We start from the raw sequence: 16,205 nt of genomic DNA on the forward strand, positions 1-16,205 counted from the left end.
AGATTCAGTGTCTCCCTTTCTCTCTCTGTCCCTCCCCTGCTCGCGCGCTCTCTCAAAAATAAATAAACATATAAAAAGCATTTAAAAAATAATTTTAAAAAACCATCATAATTGGGGTTTACAAATTAAATCCTGTTTACCAACCACTAGCACTTGTAGAGAATTTTCACACCCTTTATCTACAGTTTGCTTTGATTTCATAAAGACCCAAGAGGTAGGCCAATGGAAACCAAAGGGAAAGGGAGTGGAAAAAAAAGAGTCTGATTGTGACTTAACAGCCAGAATGCTATTTCTATGATGTTACACTATAATCCTAGTCTGGTACATGAAGGTAAAATTGAAATCAATCACAGTCAAAATTTTTAGGAAATTATACACTATTGCTTTTTACAGTGTTGAACATTATTTAACTTTTTTGATGACAAAGACATAGTTGTGAATATCCATTACTGAAACATTGGATGGTATTGCAAATTTTTTCTATTCTTTATGTCAGATTGTCAGACAATTTCTGCTGTATTGTTTAGAAGCACACTCCTGTGGTCACTCCCCTTCTTGCCTCTCCTAATTTGTGGCTTTTCATCTGCAATGAACAGTGGGGAAAATAAAACCAAGCTTAAAGTATTTGTTGATGAAGGCTAACATGAAAAAATTTCAGAACTTTCAACATTACTTTAAGAGCTATAGATACTTTTTTCTTTTTCAACTTGGGGTAATGTCCTAACAGTTACTGCTGTTAAACAAGACTGATCTGGGAAGGTACAGTGTGGTCAGTACGACATATTTCCGAGCCATGTCAATAATGCAAAGGAGAACGTACTATCTTCTAAGAAGAAAAGAACTGAGCATTTCCTGCATATTCCTACCCTCAACACTGACGTGCAACATTATGAAAAATAAGTTTCATGGTGACAACATATCAGTAGCATATAGGATGATAGAGGGAAATATGTGAAATAATGTGCAATAGGAAGATCGGGGAGTCTACAAAAGGTATTTCCTTTCTGTTGAAAATGAAAAGACACTGGTCAAATATAAAACACCCAAAAAAGTAACAAGGAATTCATAAAACATCTGAAAAAACTTTCTAAGCATACCTTTGTAAACATAAAAACACATTAAAATCTTTGTAAGATTTTAGGAGCTAATAAAAACATTTGCTAATTTGAAATCTGCTTGTTCTACTTAATTCTGTGGGTATCTGTGTAGAAGTTTTGATACATTAGTTTCAGCAGACATCTTCAAAAGACCTGGGTCCAATTCTAATTACCAATTAAAATGCACAATCATACATATATTACATATACCATATACACACGGTCTGTATACAATTTGTAGCAGCATTTGAGTACTGAATATGTAAATGTACCAAATTTGACATGCATTACTTCATTTAATCCTTTACAATGTAATGATCATTTTCATTATCCTGATTATAAAGAAAGCCTTCGGGAGGTAAGACAACTTGCCCGAAGCTGTGCAGTGGCAGAGGCAGGATTTGAACCCACGCCTGTGTGATTACTGAGCCAGATCTCTTAACCAATTTTACCCCACTTTCAAGAAATGAAGCTATTTCTCTCAGAACAAAAAAATTTCTACCACTCATCACTGTACTGAATTTTTCTTTAATCTTGTCCACTACTCCATGACTTATACAGAGTAAACAAAATTTGATCAAAACACCAAATGATGCCTCATCACATTGTATAGATTTTTGCATTAGAATAAATCTGAACCCTAATTCACAAATTAATCATATTCTAAATGTCAATCTCTACAAAAATTTAACGCAGTTCCCATTTCCCTAGCATAAAGCACTGAGAAGGCAATTAATTACACCTATAAAGAAACCAAAGAGTGGCCCCAGATACACAAAAATCCTAATTGACATGAAGGAAGTGACCTTCCTATAGACAGTATAATTAAAGCTTTCTTCTTTGAAAAGCCCAGACTATTATAAAGGAGCAAAGAAATGAATTTAGCCTATGAATTTATTTATTATTATTTTTTTAACGTTTATTTATTTTTGGGACAGAGAGAGACAGAGCATGAATGGGGGAGGGGCAAAGAGAGAGGGAGACACAGAATCGGAAGCAGGCTCCAGGCTCCGAGCCATCAGCCCAGAGCCTGACACGGGGCTCGAACTCACGGACCGCGAGATCATGACCTGAGCTGAAGTCGGACGCTTAACCGACTGAGCCACCCAGGCGCCCCTAGCCTATGAATTTAAAATTATTTTCCTGTGCATGAAATTTATGGGGAAGAGAACAAAACTATTTTAAATATTCCAGCTGTAAGGAGTTTTGTATTCAAGCCATTAAGTGCTCACCTGTACCTCATTTTGTAGGTACAGGACAACCAACTTTTCCGTGGCTAAGAAAGATCTACTGCAAGCTAACACAAAGCTAACTACTATGGTTTGAGGTCTTCCTCCATCATACAAATGTAGATGCAAAGTTTTAGAATGTACTATCAAATAAAAGAGCTGGAAAGGAAAAAATCTTTCAGAGTCCTATGAGAAACCTTAGAAAACCAAGGGAAGGGGCGCCTGGGTGGCTTAGTCGGTTAAGCGGCCGACTTCGGCTCAGATCATGATCTCGCGGTCCGTGAGTTCGAGCCCCGCGTCGGGCTCTGTGCTGACAGCTCAGAGCCTGGAGTCTGGTTCGGATTCTGTGTCTCCCTCTCTCTGACCCTCCCCCGTTCATGCTCTGTCTCTCTCTGTCTCAAAAATAAATAAACGTTAAAAAAAAAAAATTAAAAAAAAAAAAAGAAAACCAAGGGAAAAGGCTCAGCTGGTTATGTAGTTCAGGTTAAACATACTATCAGATAGCTAATCCCTTTGCTTTGCCAAAGGACTTTTTCCCTTACACCCCACCCCCAGAGTGATTTTCACAGATAGAACTTTGTCTCAAGGAAACAATTCAGAGATGTAACTTCAATAGTTATAATTAAAGTATACCTTGTATATTAAACACATATACTTTTAAAAGTTCTAGCTGCGCACCTTTAAACTGAATCACCTCTCATCTGCACCAAGAAAACTTATTTAAAGGAACTCTATTTCGGAAAATTAAAGACAATGAGTAAAGAAAAAAATGAAGCTAAGGTAGGGTAAAGTTTGTTTACTAACTAGATTTTTAAATATTGGGCTGGCATAAAACATGCACTTTGAAATCTTGAGTGCTAAATTGTACCCCCGCCCTCACCCAATTTCACAAAAACCCAGTGAGCCAGGAGCTCTTCTAGGTCTGGAGAAATAGCAGGGAACAAGACCACTAGAGTCACTGCTCTCATTATGCTAACATAAAATCATCTGTGTGTTAAAGTCATTCAACTAATTAGTAAAAGCGATGAAGAAGCTTCTCTAACTACATAGTCTCAACTTGATGAACTGAGGCCTCATGCCAACTCGTCTCTACTTTATTCTTAAATCAGTTTGATCCCACACTCTGCCTCCACCTGTTCCGGTCAAAACTGCAGCCGAAAGTGTCTTAGTTGCTGTAGCGCTGGCGCTCTGGTCAAAGGGCCCAGCCTGGCACCCTACCTCACAGGTCTGACCAATGCTCACTCCCACTACCCACCCAAACACACAACCACCACCTACATCCCTGTTTCACAAGCCCTCAGGCCTAAGCTGGGCAGTTGCCACAATGTGGACCCTGACGATACCCTGCCTTTGTGAAAAAAGAACGCAACCGACAAAACCAGCTGATCTCATGGAGGTTAGTTCATGTACTGGGGGCGGGGGAGGGGACGAACAGCAGAAAGTAGGAGTAGAAAACAGTTAAATAGTGCCAAGTGTTACAAAGAAAAATAAAACCCGGAAAAGAGTGGGAGAGCAGGGTTTCCAACGTTAAATAAGATGGTCAGGGAAAGGCCTCAGGGTGAAGGTGAATTTAAGCAAACATGGAAAACAGATGAACTCAATACTTTTTAAACATTAAAAATGTTTTGGGGAGCCTGGTTGGCTCAGTCTGTTAAGTGTCCAACTTCGGCTCAGGTCATGATCTCGCACTTCGTGGGTCTGAGAATCTCCGTGCTGACAGCTCAGAGCCTGAAGCCTGCTTCGGATTCTATGTCTACCTTTCTCTCTGCCCCTCCCCCGCTCACACTCTCTCAAAAATAAACAGACGTAAAAAAATAAAAATAATGTTTCAAGTGACTGAAAGTTCCAAGACTTTCAGGTCTACAATAAGAAGTTGTGTCACATAACACATGAGCAAAGAGAAAATATTAGAAGAAAAAAATAACAGGAAGGGATTTTCTCCATCTATAATTGGGGAGTAGTATTTTCAGATAAAGGCAAATAAGCAGATATAAACTGTTAAGCTTTTCCAAAAGTCCATAACGAAGCCTATTTTCTGAATGAGCCACTATAACATTTGCAGGAACTGTAAGGAACTGGCTTTGAGACCTTTTCCAGATGAAAAAGTATGAATAGTGGAACCCAGGAATCTATGCCAGAAATGGACAATTAACAAAAGATCTGCAGGAGTGAAATATTCTGAAATAAGGGCTTTTAGTGTGTCAATGATACATGTAATTGCCAATACAATTTTCCTCAGGTTTACAGAAATGGGTTACCATCAAGACCATGAGGAAGAAAAATACCCCATGCACTCCTGCCAGCTCTGGGAAGCTCTCATGACATTATAGGATGCCCCCTGGAAGTGGGGATTACACAAATATCTTTTACTTTTCTATTTCTTTTTTCTATCTCCCCAGTGCCCACAATGTGGTTAAAGCAAATCTCCCAGGTTAACAAAAACTTGCAAGTTGGTCCTTTAGTTCCAAAACTTGGAAACGAGCATCAGTTCTCAATTGAAAATGAGCCTCTACTGGGCACCACACTGACTTTGGAACAATGATGGCCATCATTGGCAGTTTCCTCCTTGCTTCTCCGCGAATCCTTCTCTTCCCTTCTTTTCACTGTTTTCACAACCAGTGGCCTGAGCTTACCACTTTCTATAAAAGGACTAAAAAGGGGCTCTAATTAGCACCCTCATCAGTTTCCTATTTCTTCCACAGTGGGCATCTGAGTGTGACTACCCACACCCTGTGCTTTAAGGTGTTAAGAGTGGTGGGAGGAGGGAGCTTACAGAATTCTCTTGAAAATTTAAAGTGCCTTGCTGACACATACCAATAGGATCATGATATTGATCTATTAACATTATATACACACATATACATGTGTATAATAGACATATTCTATTACATAGCCATACATTATAGTTCTATTTTTTTTTAATTAGGTAAGAGAAATGCAGTTTTTCCTGTTTGGATAACATCTATAAATAGCAGGATTCTTGAAAATTAATACTATTCATATAACTTCAAAGTTCGGTACATAAGTATCAACCTGCTAAAGATAGGATATAATCTAGTCAAAATTTCCTAGAAAGAAAGCAGCAGAGGACTTGAATTAGGTAAGTATTCCTGGGAAGTCTGGGTGCACAGCAAAGACCAGGTAACTATTTCTTGTTTCCATCTGCAGAATCTTTTCTAAGAATGTTTCTCTTTCTCCATGAACATGTTTGTTTGTTTTTTCCTCCCTTCCTTACTAGCTACAGTGGGTCAGAGCATTGCTTTTGTTTTGAATACTATGGATAGAACAGAGAAAAATACCAGGGAAAAGTGCTTCCTCTGTTACTCAAGAGCAACAATTGGTAACTTTATGTTCAGGGATGTTAAAAACTGGCAATAAGAAATTAATGGGAGCTAGAAAAGCCCAGGTGTTGAGAGCATGGATTTAAATCCTGGCTCCCCCAGCCGTATGAACTTCTAACAAATGATTTAATCTGTCTGGGCTTCTGGTTCCACTTCTGTACAGTGAGGACTTGTGGTAACTGAGTTTATGCACATAAAGCACTTAGGACAGTGTCTGACCAACAAAGTAAGTGCTCAATAAATGATAGCTATTATGACTCTTATTATAATAATTATAATTAAGGGGGCTGAAGAAGTAGCCAGAGATACAGAGGAGATAACCACACAACATATGTTTTGGGTTTAGAGAAGAGGGAGAAGGCAGTGGTTAGTCAATGTTCTCAGTTATATAATCCAGGAATACATTTCATCATCTTCACTATTATTCAGAGGGAGTAAATACTGCAGTTACATTTTACAATTCAAGCCAATCTATATTTCAACATCTTACAATTTTTTAAATGCCACCAACGGAAAGCATCCCAATTTCAGAGATGTTAAAATGTGAAAAAGTGTGCATTTTAGATTTGGTGAAATACACTGAGATCTGGAAAACAATACAGATTTCAGGTATCAGATGTTCCACAGTCTCACCTTTTGCTATGAGAACTGGAAACTAAAATTTTGCTTCTGATCATACCTAATATCTATCACTCAGATTGTTTTATTTTTTATTTTTATTACTTTTTTAATGTTTATTTTTGACAGAGAGAGAAAGACAAAGCATGAATGGGGGAGGGGCAGAGAGAGAGGGAGACACAGAATTTGAAGCAGGCTCCAGGCTCTGAGCTGTCAGCACAGAGCCCAACGCGGGGCTCGAACTCACAGACCGCGAGACCATGACCTGAGCCGAAGTCAGATGCCCAACCAACTTAGCCACCCAGGCGCCCCTCAGATTGTTTTTTAAAGCAAGCCCATTAGATCTGGGCAGAAAGACAACTTAAAAAAACTTTTTTTAAGGTTTTAATTTTTGGGTGGGGGGTGGGGGAGGGGGGAGGGAGAGAGAGAGAGAGAGAGAGAGAGAGAGAGAGAGAGAGAGAGAGAGAGAAGGCACAGAGTGAGAGGGAGACAGAGAATCCCAAGCAGGCTCCATGCTCAGCGTGAGCCCAACATAGGCCTCAATCTCACAACTGAGCGGCCAAAAGCAAGAGTCGGTCACTCAACCAACTGAGCCACCCAGGTGCCCCTAATTTTTTTTTTAAGTAGGCTCCACACCCAAAGTGGGGCTTGAACTCATGACCCAAAGACCAAGAGTCGCACGCTCTTCCAGCTGAGTCAGCCAGGTGCCCCAAAAGACAACTTTTATTAGGAGTTTTGATCCCAAAAGCTAAGTCCTAAGAGTGAGAAACAAGAGAAAAAAAAAAAAAAAAAAAGGCCATAAAAGGAGGATAGCAAGAATGGGAGAGACAAAGCTAGAAGAGAACAAAATTTTGGACAAAAAAGCATTGTGTCTTTCCATAGAGGAGCAACCCAGGTCCTCCGAATTCCAAAGGTCTCTTAGTCCAGACATACCACAGCATCAGAAAGAATGTCGGGACTAATCACAATTGTTAAACAAAAAGGGCACCTAGTCAATGAATTCTCAACAAGGCCGAAGTATACCACTCCCAAGCTTCCCCTAACACACCGCTGCACAAAACTACCACACGTTGCTTATAGGTGCATACAAATGATAGACACAGAAGGAAAGCAAAGAACCATTGACAGGAGAACAATCTCTGAGCTAGGAGCACAGGCCAGAAAGACACCCCATCTCTACAGCACAGCCACTAAGTCACCTGGCCTATCTTTGAGCATCCTCATTAATAAGGAGCTCACCATCATTAAAGGAACCCAATTCCATTTTCTGACAGCATTGCCAGAAAATATTTGTGTTGGACCAAGATGTGCCAAGCTAGTTTGGGATTCTTCCGTTTACTTCACATTTACTGTGCCCTTACATGGACTTCGAAGGGCCCCTGAGGAGTGATGGCAATGGATGACTCCAGTTAGGGACTGGTGGGGCAGGTACAACAGACGAACATACAAACATGAAGAACTGGAGTTGGCTGGCAAGAGTTAATGAGGATTTTTTTTCTAGGAACATATTAGACAAATAGTCAGGGAAAGCTATGGGAGGACTGGCCTCACATCCTGACCAGGAGGTCCATGGATCATGCAAGATGACCAATGGCCACTTGAGTCACCAGAGGATCAGTGTGAAGAGAAGGCCAGACTTCAGTTAGGAAATAGAGGTAGAGGGTGGTGGTTCTGTGATGCACTCCAGGCTTTAGGGAAGTTTGACATGAAAGTGGGGCTCAGGATGGCACAAGAGGGAAGACGGAGGAGAGAGGCCCTTTCCGCAGGGACTCGGGAGAAGAGGGCTAAGCAGGAAAGGGCTCAGCATGTTTGAGCTTGCATTCAATAGGTACAACTGTAAGCAACCAATCACAATCTCGTGAGATAGCACCAGATTAGAGGGACACCTAAAATAGAAGAGAAAGCCAGACTATGAGGATAGCACTTGTGTTAATCCCAACAAAACTACTGAAAGTTATTCTCTCAACACTTCTCAAACACTGCTCTAAGCCCTTAAGAATATTAACTTTTATTCTTCCAACAACTCTATGATGTAGGTAATATTAACATTCCCATTTTATATATAAGGGAGCAGAGTCAAAAAGAGCTCCAAATCCACCACTTAATTACTAGAGGAGGCTTCAAACTCAGTCCGTCCAACTCCAAAGCTTGTCCAACTCCAAAAGATACTATCAGCCCTTATCATGGATTCTTTTCACCTAGATTTCTAGGCCCTGCCACAATGCCTCGTCCATAGTGAACACTGATATACTTGTTAAAAGACTGAAGGATCCCTAGCTTTAGTGGGATTCTAGGAGGCAAGCTTTGTAATGAAGGATACAGAAAACTGAAAAGAGAATGGAGATACATAGATGGAGTTAATTGGTGTAGGGCTCTGAATGGACTTGGGAGTGAAATCATTTTTCCGACCTGGTATGGATTTCCTTCCTCTGAACTACAACCACTCTAATCACTGCTTTTATATACAACACTAACTTATACCCAGGTGTTTATTTTCCATCCTACTGCTCCTTCTAGGATTGAAATGACCAAAGGTCAAGGCATTCGTCTCATTCACCTTTGGACTCCCAATATCATTTATCAACATGGTATACCACCAAATGATACCATTAAATAGCATAAATTAGGGAAAAAAGGTATAGATCACTCAACTTTCTGCAGGTGAAATGAAGATCACTTTGTTTAGAAGTTTTATTTTTCAGGGTGCCTGGGAAGTAGCCAACTCTTAGTTTTGGCCCAGGTCATGATTTCACCGTTAGTCGGGCTTGATCTCCCACAGTGCACATTGGGCTCTGCGCTGACAGCACAGAGCCTGCTCGGGATTCTCTCTCTCCCTCTCTGCCACTCCCCAGCTCGCTAAATAAATAAATAAATTAATTAATTAAATAAATGTATGTTTTACTCTTTCTATCAAGGGTTTTAGTTGGCTATAATTTGATAACCTCACACACATTATATTGCACTGTACTTGAAACTGTAAGCATAACTCACCTGTATTCTTCAGTCAGGGCATCTTATTTGGTTCTACCTACTGACTTTTCACTTCCTAAATATGCTCACTAGCATACATTTAAAAAAATACAGATAACCTCTTCGCAAAGTTATTGCACTTTTTAGGGTTACTCTTAACATGGAGCCTAACACAAAATCTTGCTAGAGGCCCCAGAGAACAACCTAGCCTTGCAGAGCAGATGAGGTACTGGTGTGCAGCAAGACTGCACTGTGGCTCAAGCATTCCCCAGAATGGTGGCAGCTCCCTAGTTTTTGCAGATGCTGCAGCTGAAGTTGATGGCTTAATTTCAGTGTGCTGGTACGCGTGAGGGGCATAGCAGCTGGGGTTGGCTTCTCCACTGTATTCTTGCATAAGGGAGGCAATACAAAATTGATCATGGGCACCCAGAATACTTGTTGGTGATGTCCACACTGCCAACTACACTCCAGGGACAGAGAACTAATTCTAGACAATGTTCTGCAAACAATGCTAAATTTACTCACAAAAACAAACACACAATTCCTGAACTGTGATCAATGCATGACTACTTCAAATAAGAACGAATGTATGAATTTTAAAAGGTCCATCTCCCCACTGAGAGGTTACTGGTAAAGATTTAACCGACAGTCACTAAGGTGACCATTTTAGAATATTCCATTATAGACATCAGTAACAGGCAGTTGGTGAGCCACAGAATGCTTCCGACAATGTGAAGATTATGATCAAGGTCCAGATTTAAGAAAATTAATCTGGTGGGGTGGGGGGGCCTGGGTGGCTCAGTCGGTTAAGTCTCCGACTTCTGCTCAGGTCATGATCTCACAGCTTGAGCTGAGAAACAAGAACAAAGTAGAAAATACCTGTAACAGATATAAAAAATGCAATGAAGAATCAGCCAAAAATGGGCAAAAGGTTTGCCAAAAAGTACAGAGGACCTGGATGTTGTGCTAGTTGAAGGGCCATCTAGATAGTTCTTTGCTTTGCACCTGCTAATTTTGGTTACCTGTGCTGAGGACCAAAGGCAGGGTTTACCAATGTTTAGGAATTCACAGTAAAGCTGGTTGCACATTAGAATCATCTGGGGCACTTGTTAAAAATACAGCTTCTCTAACCCTACCCCTGGAGATTCTGACTCATTATACCCAGGGTATGGATGGGAATTTTTCTTTAATTTTTTTTCAACGTTTATTTATTATTGAAAGACAGAGAGAGACAGAGCATGAGCAGAGGAGGGGCAGAGAGAGGGAGACACAGAATCTGAAGCAGGCTCTAGGCTCTGAGCCGTCAGCACAGAGCCCCACCCAGGGCTCGAACTCACAAACCGCGAGATCATGACCTGAGCCAAAGTCTGACGCTCAACCAACTGAGCCACCCGGGCACCCCTGGGAATTTTTAATTAAGCACTCCAAGTAATTCTGATGCAGCCAGTAGGAGGACCTTTGGAAACCAAGTAGATCATCAAAATCACCTGATGTACTTTCCTTTTATAATTTTACTTATTTTGAGAGAGAGAGAGAGAAAGAGAGAGAGAGAGCACACACATGAGCGCACTCAAGTAGGGGAGGGGAACAGAGAGAGGGAGAGAGAACAACAAGGAGGCTCCATGCCAACAGCGTGAAGCCTGACTTAGGGCTCAATCCCACGAACTGTGAGATCATGACCTGAGCAGAGATCAAGAGTCGGACACTTAACCGACTAAGCCACCCAGGCGCCCTGTTCTGATGTACTTTTTTTTTTTTTTTTTAAGAGTGTTAGTGGGGGAGGGCAGAGAGAGAGAGGGACAGAGGATCCTTACTGACAGCAGAGAGCCCACTACAGGGCTTGAACCCACAAACAGAATCATGAGATCATGACCTGAGCCAAATCTGGATGCTTAACCAACTGAGCCACCCAGGCATCCCTCCATGTACTATTTAAAAAGTATAGGTTTCTGGGCTCCTGTCCAAATCTAGTGAATCTCACATTACACTCACAAAATTAAATGCATCATGTTTGACTCCTTTTTCAAACAACTTTTCAGCACATGCATGTAGAAAAGAATTTCAGTACAACTGGGACTATACCAGGTATGCATACAGGGTCCTGGAAGCCCAGAGGTAGTGGCTTTGGGCAGACCCCTAATCCCTTCCCCAAAAGTCCCACATCCTCTTCTGTCACCAGTGGGATCCATGAACCCAAGTGTCTGTCAGCAGAAGAAAAATGTAAGCAAATAAGTAAATGTGGAGTAAGTCTCTGAAGGTCCTCAGCTTCACAAGTTGGCATGGCTGTTCATTAAGAGACAAAGGACCACCCTAACTGCCCTTGGAAGGAAATCCAAACTAAAAAACACTTCCTGTTTCCTGTCCCTCTGAAGGACTTTCCTATTTCAAAGTCCCTCTTTAAACAGCTTCAAGAAACATTAACGATATTGCTGCACACCACTATTTTATTATAAATCTTTAAATTATTTGTTCAGATCATTGTTTTAAGTGTAAAATACATTATTAACGTCACAAAGAATATTAGCGCTAACATATGTAACATATTGGTCACCATGCACTTTGCCTCTCAAAGCCCTGGGAAACCTTCAAGAACTAGTGTTACAAGTGTATGAGCACTGAGACCAGAGAGACTCCGTTCAAATCCTTCCCCTGAAGATTAGGCTGGTTGTAGAGCGTTACAGTTACGACCTTCTGAAACTTGAGCTTTCTTCTTGTCTAAAATGATAATAGAACCTGTCTTACACGTTGTTATAGAAATGGAAGCAAAACCACATGCAATCCTGGTTCAGAGACAGCATTCAATAAACAGTAAATGCTCATCACTCTTACCCAAATCTCCATCCCTCCTCCCACAACAAAGGTGAAATGAGCCCTCCAAAAGTGCTCGGGGTATTGGAGGTAAGTGTTGAAAATCTGAGTACTCCAGCTGTGACGAGAACTGGAAAAAGAAACTCCACTTACAGAAAGGTAGCACATCATACAATGTGAAAAGTCCTTCACCACAAAGCACCTGGATGATGAATAAATTACAACAGATATGCTTCTAAATGTATTTTTATTGCTAAGATCATAAGAAAATAAAGCAGTTTCCCTAGGACAACAGAAAAAAAAAAAAAAAAAGAACATTTTTGTGTGTGTAAAACATCCCTTTAATTATGTGTTTTTTCCATAGTAGAATTATGTGCTTAATTTTATGTGTATAGGACCATTGCCTTTGACTCCAGGCACATTTGAATTTGAATCCTAGCAAACCAAGTACCAATTCTAAGATTTCAAGCCAGTGAGTAAAGCTCTCTGTGCTTCAATTTCTTCAGTGGTAAAATGGGCTTACCGCTACTTACCTATTAAGATTGTTATAAAATAAATTCATACGTGTGTGTGTTTGTGTATCACATAGCATAGTACTTAGTATAGAAAATGCAGTCACTAAATAGTTGCTATTATAAATATTACAGGGGGAGGGTATCCATTCATTCAACAAGTATTTATTGTGTCCTAGTGCCAGACTCTTTCAGACACAGATAAAAAAAATTCCTTGTTACAATACTATCTGGAATGTTTGTTTTCTGCCATTTACTTATATAATCTTATAAAGTACTGTTTTCTGCATTTTTCAAATGTACAAACTGAGAAATTAAGGGACTTGGTCCAATTCACACAGCGAGTAATAAAAGAAGAATTAAAACTTGGGTGCTATGAGTCCCAAACCCTCTATCTTAATCATCTTAACTCTCTGCTTCACCTAGATCAGGAAATGCACATTCCAGGTATATACAGAAGATGCAGTTGGTAGACTTTACTTTCATTTATTTTTTTGGCACCTAATCAGCAAACTCTAAAAATAGTCGGTTTCACAATCATAGATATAACACAGTATCACTACACCGAATTTTCTGTTAAGTTCTTAACCTCGCAGTTTTTGTTCCTTCTTTAAAAGGGAAAGTAATTTTTCAATTATGAGTAACATCCACTGTGTATGCAATGGGTCTAAATGTTGTGGTTTCATATATAAATACGTTTCTAGGTGCTGCAAAGAAATGGACACTTCTTGCAAATTAAACCTGGTTTATTTTTTTTATTTGGAGAGGATCCTACTTATGTAATGATCATTGGATGATACTGAATAGGGAGGCAGATTTGATTCAAAAAAGGAAGCACTTTTGCATAGGGTGTGGTCGCTCAATAGGTTAAGACTACTTGTCTAAATATCGGATCATTCTCAAATATATTGAGAATATATATATTATGGTAAAGAGAAAGAATCTTATCGAGGAAGACAGTACTTTCCACTTTGCAACTCTGAAAATAACAGCAACAAACACTTTGAGTTCTTATAAACCGTTTTAAAACAATGTAACCGACCTACGAAAGTTATTGCTACATTCTACATATCATTTATTATTGCTTTTTTAAGATTTTATTTTTAAGTAATCTCTACGCTCAACATGGCACTCAAAATGATAACCCTGAGATCAAGAGTTGCATGCTCCACTAACTGACCCAGCCAGGAAACCCTACCTATCATTTTAAAAAGAAAAAGAAAAAGACTATTTCTTCTATAAGTGCAACTGCTTTGTAGGAAAGATTTATAGACTGCCACAACTCCATTCACTCCTACTTCTAAGGAAGTCTCTTCATCTTTTGCTCACCTACTCCTCAAGTTATGCGATTTTAAGTAAAACGATGATGTCAAGAACTTGGATCCTATCAGCCTCAGACTGAAAACAAATGATGACTAAGAAATTTGGTAGCTCAACTTAAAAATTAATTCATAAATAACTTCAAAACAAAGCAAACATATTTTCATTAAAAAAGGAAACCACTCAGGGCGACTGGGTGGCTCAAGTCAGCCACCACCCGACTTCAGCTTAGGTCATGATCTCCTTTTGGTGGATTTGAGACCTGTGAGTGACTCCTGGCAGAGCCTGCTTGGGATTCTCTCTTTCCCTCTCTCTCTGCCCCTCCCTGCCTCCTGCTTTCTCTCCCTCTCAAGTACATAAAGGGGGGGGGGGTTCGGGGGGCACACACTCTTCCATTCATTTTAGATCGAATCACACCTAAATCTAGAAGAGATGATTTCACCACTGTCCTCATTTTGCAGATGAGGAAATTGAGACATAAAGAACTATAATTCAGTTACTTGTTTACCTATTTTCTCACATCACTGTTTCCACCCTTACCTACTATAGCTGTAAATTTCTAATTCACCATCCATCATGTGTTTCTAGCCTATGACTACTGCTTCAGGACAAGGACTAGACAGAGAAATTTTAAAACTCCAATACTTATCCCATTTACACCCTCATAACAGCTTTGCCTAATCAAAACGTGTGAAAGTGAGTAAGAGCATTTGTATTTCTGCCGCTTAAACGACGGTTTTGCCTGATAACTGGTCTACACAGAAGACATTTCTGGTATTGTAGGATAGGAGCACAAAAAAGGGGGGGCGGGTAAAAAACGTTTTACAGATCAAGGGAAAAAGTCCCTAGTTTCCACATGGGTTCAAGCTCCCCTCAGATCAAAGGAATGCCGTTAAAGGGAGAAGGAAAATATGTGGGCTTGAATAGATCGTCTTTAGGATTCCTGCCAACACTAAGATTAAATGAGAATTCAGAACTCAAAATCCTGCATTACTGATAGCTGAATTTATCTATACAAAAAGAGCAATAAGAGTTCCATTTCTTGATGTTAGGAACATGTTTCCTTATGAGAGAGACTTTCACAATTAGAGTGGAGGTCAAGCGTATTTTTCAACAGCCAAAACCAGAGCGCTCAGGGTAGCTGGTCCGAGGTTACCCAACAGCTGGGCTACCGGACTAAGAAGAACATCAGCCTCCCCCATGTATCGTAGGAGTCCTTCACTAGGTCTGCCGTAGCAGGAATTTAGCTAAGAAACTTAAACTTCAGGGTCTCGAAAATGGGCCTTATTACTTCCTAAGTTGTTTTTTTTTTTTTTTTTTTTTTCTTTTTTAAGCTATATCTATACTTCCGGAATTCCCTGATAAGTGACCTCCAGGGCATACTCAGCCCTCTGTGAGTTCCTGCCCAAGGTCCTTTGGGGGAAGGGACGAAACCGGTCAAGGTGGAAAGCCAGGCTCCGGCGTCTGGGAAGCTGCCCCCAGCTGGCTCCCTTAGCAGCCAGCAGACCGCACACCTGCAGGGCGCCCGGCGCCTCCTCCACCGGCGGCCACGCCCCCGCCCTACCCTGCCCCTCGAGACACTCACCTGCGCCGTCTGCGGGCGCCTGGCTCCTGAAGGCGGCCGGCTCGGCCCGTCCCAGGTGTGGCGAGGGCCTGCTCCAGGGCCGAGGGGTCCCGGGCGGCAGGTAGGACGGGCTGGACTTCCGCCGGATAGCCACCCGCCTGAAGTTGTAGCCGCCCTCGCCGCTCATCGCGCCGGGTTCGCTCGCAGCTCCGCGCTCTCCCTCGCCCTCGTCCGTCCGCAAGTGTGCGCTCGACCCGCTCCTTCGGGGGGACCGGACCTCGGGGGGAGGGGTCGCCTGCGTGTCACACTCGGCGCGACTCGAGAGGGGCGACTCCGGGCTGCTCGGCGCCCCTCGCGAGTGCGCCGCCGCGCCTTCCTTCCCGGGCCGCGCAGGGCCGCGCGGAGAGTTTGGCTCGGGCTCCTGCCGCAGCCGCAACGCCTCGGTCGCTGCGGCTCCCGCACTCACCTGACGCGGCCACTGCAGCGGCCAGCAGTGCTGTGTCCACCCTCCTCGCCGGAGCCAATCGCCCGCAGGTCCCGGGGGCGGACCGCCGGGAGCGCAGAGTACAGACAGTCAGCGCCGCCGCGGCCGCCTCCTCCCGGGGAAGCAGCCAAGAACTCGCAGTGCCGATTGGAGCGCCCTGGGCGCGGTTCCTGAGCCGGTTTCCTCGGGACGGCCCCGCCCCGCCCCGCCCGGCGCGCTACGGGCCAGCCCATTGGCCGAGAGGAATCGCGCGGCACACACC

General features: G+C 42.0%; 1 protein-coding gene across 5 annotated transcripts in view; it reads right to left on the minus strand.

Annotated features, from left to right (window-relative positions):
* FGD4 (FYVE, RhoGEF and PH domain containing 4) overlaps window positions 1–16,065 on the minus strand; it is a 245,328-nt gene extending 229,263 nt beyond the window's left edge. For 2 of the 5 annotated variants that reach the window (XM_019452406.2, XM_019452407.2), the window contains exon 1: window positions 15,481–16,007. In XM_019452406.2, the coding sequence (XP_019307951.2) occupies window positions 15,481–15,646 (166 nt within the window). In that variant the 5' untranslated portion in view covers window positions 15,647–16,007. Of the gene's footprint in view, window positions 1–15,480 lie in introns of all 5 variants that reach the window. The other 3 variants (XM_019452414.2, XM_019452405.2, XM_053895522.1) reach the window with 3 other exon arrangements.
* Between the last annotated feature and the right edge of the window lie 140 nt (window positions 16,066–16,205).

The sequence above is a fragment of the Panthera pardus genome, unplaced genomic scaffold, assembly GCF_024362965.1.
Source record: "Panthera pardus isolate Hobbes unplaced genomic scaffold, ASM2436296v1 HiC_scaffold_6, whole genome shotgun sequence".
Lineage (NCBI taxonomy): Eukaryota > Metazoa > Chordata > Mammalia > Carnivora > Felidae > Panthera > Panthera pardus.